The sequence below is a fragment of the Alternaria arborescens genome (assembly GCF_004154835.1).
Source record: "Alternaria arborescens strain FERA 675 chromosome Unknown contig_21, whole genome shotgun sequence".
NCBI classification, from domain to species: Eukaryota; Fungi; Ascomycota; class Dothideomycetes; order Pleosporales; family Pleosporaceae; genus Alternaria; species Alternaria arborescens.
The window spans coordinates 507,301-513,337 of NW_021167876.1; the positions used below are offsets into that span (position 1 = coordinate 507,301).

Consider the following 6,037-nt stretch of genomic DNA (forward strand, 5'->3'; position numbering starts at 1 on the left):
AAGGAAATTGTCTTGATGCGCGTCATTGGGATGAAAAATTTGAATCCAACGATGCAATAGATTGTATATTTTCCCGTATATCTTTCCCTAGAAGACTGGCGGGGCTCTCAATACTAAGATGGTAACTACACGTGATCGATTTCTTAGGCCAGCCCTCGCAAGCATCTCCGCTTTCGGCACGTATGCGCCAAGCGTCGCCAGCTACAGCAGACATGCAAATCTTGGGTCAGAGCGATATAATCCATGCGCAAGACACAATTGTCCAAGAATATCCCCTATCTCTGCTTGATTCGCGAGTATCCTCCTACGGTCTTGTCGGCTTTGTTGTACAGTCTCTTTAACCATGTCGCCGACTAACACTATAACACAGACCACAGCAAGCACCAATACACTTTCAGGTAGTACTTCACACACGAACATCGAGTTGCAATCTACAGTGCCTGTAGCATTGCGAGACCAAGGACGTGTATTGGGTAACGAAGAAAGTAAAATCATCGATCCGATCGAGTCCCTTCCTCAGCCATCAACTGCGGTGTCAGTAGTTGAACGATGGAACCATCCAAAGGCCAATATATACCGCACATTTGCTATTCTGTTCGCCTTTACTATCATGGGCGCGAATGATGCCGCTTATGGTGTGAGCAACCCTGTCCTTCCTATTCACGTAGGATGCTGACCTTACGCAGGCCATCATTCCTTATCTTGAAGATTACTACAATCTCACTTATGTCGTGGTGTCCCTGGTGTTTCTCTCTCCAATGGGTGGCTATGTCAGTGCCGCCCTTTGCAACAACTGGCTGCACGTCCGTCTTGGCCAGCGCGGAATTGCTTTCGTTGGGCCCATCTGCCACCTTGTGGCCTATATAGGCATATCCCTACATCCGCCCTACCCTGTCCTGGTGGTTCTGTTTATATTCTCTGGTTTTGGCAACGGCATCGAGGACGCAGCCTGGAATGCCTGGGCGAGTAGTCTGGCCAATGCGAATGAGGTCCTAGGATTCTTGCATGGCTTCTATGTTCTTGGGGCTTTGCTTAGTCCGCTCGCTGCTACAAGCTTGATTGCAAAGCGCGGATGGCAGTGGTACCAGTTTTACTACATATTGGTTAGTCATTCAGGCCGCGCGTGAACCGTTACTCACTCTCAGTAGCTTGGCGGAGCAACCATTGAGCTTGCAACATCTCTTTGGGCCTTTTGGTCAAGATCAGGTCAAGTGTATCGCGAACAGAACCCTGCTACGAATGCAGCGGGCGAAGGCCGTCTTAAGCAAGCGCTCAAGAGCCGCGTCACCTGGGTGGCCTCTATCTTTCTCTTTAGTTATGTTGGAGCTGGGGGAGCGCTTGGAGGTTGGATCGTGACTTTCATGCGCCGAGAACGAGCTGGTGGCGAGTTTGAGTCTGGTATTGTCGCTACTGGATTTTGGACTGGCATCGCTGCCGGACGTCTTATTTTGAGCTTCGTCACTCCAAAGCTTGGTGAGAAGTTTGCTGTCCTGGTATGGTAGGAATTGGAAAAGTGGATGCACAAGCTAATTCTATATCAGGTTTATATCATCATCGCCATCCTCTGTCAACTCATGTTCTGGCTCGTCCCGTCGTTTCACGTCTCAGCTATCTTTGTTGCACTACAAGGGTTTTTCCTTGGCCCATTGTTCCCAGCGGTCATCGTTGCAACAACAAAAGCTCTCCCGCCATATCTCCACGTCTCCGTGATCGGGTTTGCTGCCGCAATCGGTGTCGGTGGCGGCGCTGCATTACCCTTTGCTATTGGATCACTGGCTCAAGCAAAGGGTCTTGGTGTCTTGCAGCCCACAATTCTCACTGTTCTCGTAGTGCTTTTGGTACTATGGCTCTGCTTCCCAAAACTAGGAAAAAAGAAAATAGGAGGAGACATACCTATATCAAGGCCAGAGGAGCCGCGGAAATGGTGGCTTAATATAGATTTCGACCTGATCGAAACCGGAAGACACGCCATTACGAAGGCTTGGGGCTGCTAAGTGGGCAACATTATCAGGAAAATATCGTGGCAAGCGCGCTCATCTCAGAGCTGGAAAACCAGCATGTAGTGCTAGTGAGTGCAAATGCCTGGAGCCATCTGCAGATGGGACTGCAACCTCTCTCCATGCATCCTTCCACTCCAGTAGGCGGACTCCATCTCTTTAGTCGTTATATAATGTACAGACTATACAGGTTCCACTTGCTTCAACTTTATGTTTACCAACATCAACACTCAATACACTGCACCAACTATAATTCAACTTTGACGTCAAATTGCATTTGCGTGACTCGACTGAAAATCTTAACTCGCTCTGGTTACTCTGATGGTAACACGTTCAGGAGCATTTGGCACTGCGGAATCAAATCTTACGGTCTCGCACCTTTGTTCACCGTCTTTGATCTCTTATCGCCAGTACCATCTACCTCGACCTCATGTCTTCAGCCCCGTATGAAGCTTCTTCATGCTCCATCACAGGCATGGCGCAATCCCTGGCAGCTACCTTATATGAAAGCCAAATACGAAGACTGATCTACACGGAATACATACCTCCTCAGCCGCCGAACCGGAAACGTCTGAAAACAACCGACTCAGCCCGACAGAAGACCTGATATATCAAGACACCAACTCGAGAATCATCACATTGTCGGCCTGGAAGCGTTTGGAGAAACGTGGTGAAAAGCTGTTAGCGATCGGCCAAACTATCCGAGCAGCGTACGCATGTGATCACCTTAACTTTTATGATGGCGAAAGCTTTGTTTTGTTCACGTTTCTACCGGGGTTCAACAAGCTTGTACTCATAGCGGAGGCTCGCGATAATGATCATCGTTTCAAACTTATGATCTGGTTCGGTGATGCCATCAGCAAGGCTGAATTGCACATGTTGGAATCACTCACAGGATATACACCGGAGGATTCGAGTGTAGGGGCTACACTTTCATGTCACTAGTAATTTCTCGATAGATTCATCTGCAACATGTTAAAATATTTCATTACAGCCCTCATCAGATCTTCATAAGTCCTCCCGGAAGTTCGGTCAACCCTGGGTCAAGCTGTCAGCTAATTGAAGACTGCACAAGGGTGCCGTGCATGAACTTACATCCATCAATATCCTCGTCAATGGTCCGTGGTACAGTGCATTTCATCGCTTCCTCGGTAGACTGATAGTCTAACACCGAACAAACATCTCCGGTACAGCGCGCATCCATCGCTCGCTGGAGCGAGTCGTCTTTCCAACCAAAGACGTAATCGCCGTGCTGGGTAAACCCATCTCTGTTGATGACAAAGTCAGATCTGGTGCGTTATACTTTGTATGCTAGAGATGTATAAGAGGCAGGAAGAGAAAGGCAAAAGGTGACTTACGCATCTCCAGTACTAAGCACAAAAGGCTGTGTTCCATCCTCAGGCCACAGCGCTTCGTCATTAAAGATCCTTGTATCCCACATAACCTCATACATAACCTGCGGTATAGCGACGGGATGACTTTCTGGACAATTTCCCGTGGGCCCAACGGCGGTATCCAGCGAGCCGTTTGCATAAGCTACATGGCTTTGGTGATCTGGACTGTCCAAGTTGACACCATCCCAGCAAGTTGGAAAGGTAATGACAGAGCGTATTCCACCAGGACAGAAACCTTTGGGGAATGTCTGAGCATCCGGATCTACACAGTTAAGGCGATTTTCTTCGCCAACTTCTGGTAAACATCGGTAGCACACTTTGCGTGCAGAGGATACTTGGGTGGTCGCTGTTGCGTCACCGATCAGCATACGAAATCCGGGACGGAAGGCAGTGACAGCCGTTTGGTTATCCATGTCTGGTATATAGTATACGGTAATGCCTCCGTTACCCTTCAATCCTTCACTAGTGAATTGCGGAACACGTTTGTAGGTGCCATTGCGTGCACGAAAGTATAGGACTGCGGTCCAGTAGTTTGAGAAGTCTTCGGAGAAGGTGCAACTGGTACAAGTGGAAGAGTTGGCGAGGTCGTGTGTTACCGGTGGCATGGATGCAGTAAAGGAGTTTCCGCCAACGATTTGATGGAGATGTGGAGATGGGGCGACGTTGGGATTCACGAGGGGATCTAACCTCTCGACGACGAGTTGCGAACATTGGAAGCGTAGCATAGGTGGTCTGTCCAATGGAGATTGGCTCGAGGCATGACTAACCAAGAGTAGAAAGAAAGAGAGGGTTGTGCAGACTCTTGTGATCGCGGGGCGTACCATGATGATGGCGTAAGAAGAAAACACGGAGAAGCTAAAGGAGACACGGCAGAATAGCCAAGTCGTATGTATACATGTCACCCTCGCCGATATTCTACACCCCTTGAGCTCAACCCACAATCAAATACTGTTGAGTGCGCAGTTAATCTAACGCTGATTGTAGTGGGGTCCGGGAGTTGCAAGCCCTGGGGTCAACTGAATGTTGTACGACTTCAACCTACCGTTTCGGAACTCTGTCAGCATTGCACTCTACAATTCGCAGCATTGGTATGTGGGGCGTGAGCGGTACCATGCCTGTGAAACGATATGATGAGTAAATTTCAGTTGAAAGTGCCGCAGATATACACAATCCACACTGCAAGATGGAAAGCCTCTCTACTTTGCCTAATGGATTTTCCATCCAATCCGACCAATCTCTCCTACATGATATTTCTGCAATGATAGGCTAAAGTGTAGGAGTGATAAAGCTCATCCTGTCATTGAACATTCTATCATCATGTCGAACCCCGTTCAGTGCCTGGCACAACATCATACTGTCGTTAAAGTCAAACATGAGCTAATTACCAGGTCAGCTGCAAATTCTAGATTGCGTACTAGAAGCTGTTGTTCGACTTGTATGATGGTGGCTCCTTATATCGTGGAAGCGTTTCAACAAGATTGCGAGCGCTCTCGTGTGTGTTTTTTTGGACCATGGGCCCGTTGGTTTTGGCGATCACGGCAAGGGCGGCTATAGCACCAGCGGTAATGACAGCCAGTCATGGCCGATCAGAATAGTGCGCGACAGTGTCAGCCTGGTCTTCGTGTTCAGCCATGGAGGGCGTAAGTTGTGGGTTCTCGGGGGACCGAGGTAGTGCTTGACATGCTACCACCACTGCCACTCTTCCTTCTTTTGTGGTGTTTTATAGAATCGGAACCGACGCTTGAACGGCGGTTGGCGGAGACTGGCTGCATAGGAAAATAGCCAGACTCGTCTTCGATGGCAAAGCGCACTGGTGTCCTCGCCCTGCTCTGCACCGGACTCATCCGGAACGCTTCTGAGCCGGCACTCCACCTCTGGCCTGGGCTCACGCCGCCTGTCAGGCTTCTAGCATGTCTCCTAGTAGGCGTCTCAGCAGGCAATTGAAGCCTCGAGTTGATGCCCATCCACAGTGCCTCTTCGTCATCATCGCCAGACATCCTCCACCCGCCCACACCTTCGAAGTCGCGCGTCAACTCGCTTGTACCAATGAGCGCCGTGAGAGATTTATTCTTGTGCTTCAGAAGACGCGACGTGTGTGCCGAATGTACGCCGGTGTCTTGTGAAGATGTCGTGCTGGCCGTGCTGGCCCGGCGATGGCGCTGTCGGGTCGGAGACTGTCGGGCGGACGAAGGCATGAGAGAGGAACGGCGAAGCGGCATGGGCTTCGGCGGCGAGGGGGAGAGCCATGCTCCAACGATGGCTACTGCAAGGCGGCAATACACGGCCAATGCGCGCAAGGAGAGCAGCGATATGGCGACTGACGTGGTGACAACGGCGAAGATGGCGAGCGGGATGGAGATGAACAGTAGTATCAGGGGCGTGAGGGCGTAGACTGGGTTCCACATGTTGAGCTCCACGCTGCATGAGCCCAGTCGAAGCAACATGGCGTCGACTCGTTGTCTTGTACAAGCAATGACGAACGTCTTCGCATGTGAAAGTTGCGGGGAAGCGCCAAGACCTACAATGCCCGTGCGTTCGATGAACATCATCATTCGATGAACACCCCCAACAACTCAATATAGTCAAAAAGATGAGGTTGTAGAGCCACAACAAATCGTGATAGAATTGCGCAAAGCTAGGATTATA

At 50.0% G+C, this 6,037-nt stretch overlaps 3 protein-coding genes across 3 annotated transcripts; 1 reads left to right on the plus strand and 2 right to left on the minus strand.

The window, feature by feature from the left end:
* Window positions 1-343: 343 nt before the first annotated feature.
* Window positions 344-1,994, plus strand: AA0111_g8545 (hypothetical protein; the record flags this gene model as incomplete). Its single annotated transcript, XM_028655004.1, has 4 exons — window positions 344-637; window positions 687-1,103; window positions 1,149-1,493; window positions 1,542-1,994. 4 exons carry the CDS (start codon window positions 344-346, stop codon window positions 1,992-1,994), a joined length of 1,509 nt encoding a protein of 502 aa, XP_028504050.1.
* A 1,003-nt stretch (window positions 1,995-2,997) lies between these two features.
* Window positions 2,998-4,215, minus strand: AA0111_g8546 (hypothetical protein; the record flags this gene model as incomplete). The annotated part of the gene is made up of 3 exons (XM_028655005.1): window positions 2,998-3,035; window positions 3,093-3,286; window positions 3,356-4,215. The coding sequence occupies 3 exons, from the start codon at window positions 4,213-4,215 to the stop codon at window positions 2,998-3,000; spliced, it is 1,092 nt and encodes a 363-aa protein (XP_028504049.1).
* Window positions 4,216-5,016: 801 nt separating this feature from the next.
* AA0111_g8547 (hypothetical protein) lies at window positions 5,017-5,796 on the minus strand (the record flags this gene model as incomplete). The annotated part of the gene is made up of 1 exon (XM_028655006.1): window positions 5,017-5,796. One exon carries the CDS (start codon window positions 5,794-5,796, stop codon window positions 5,017-5,019), a length of 780 nt encoding a protein of 259 aa, XP_028504048.1.
* Window positions 5,797-6,037: the final 241 nt, after the last annotated feature.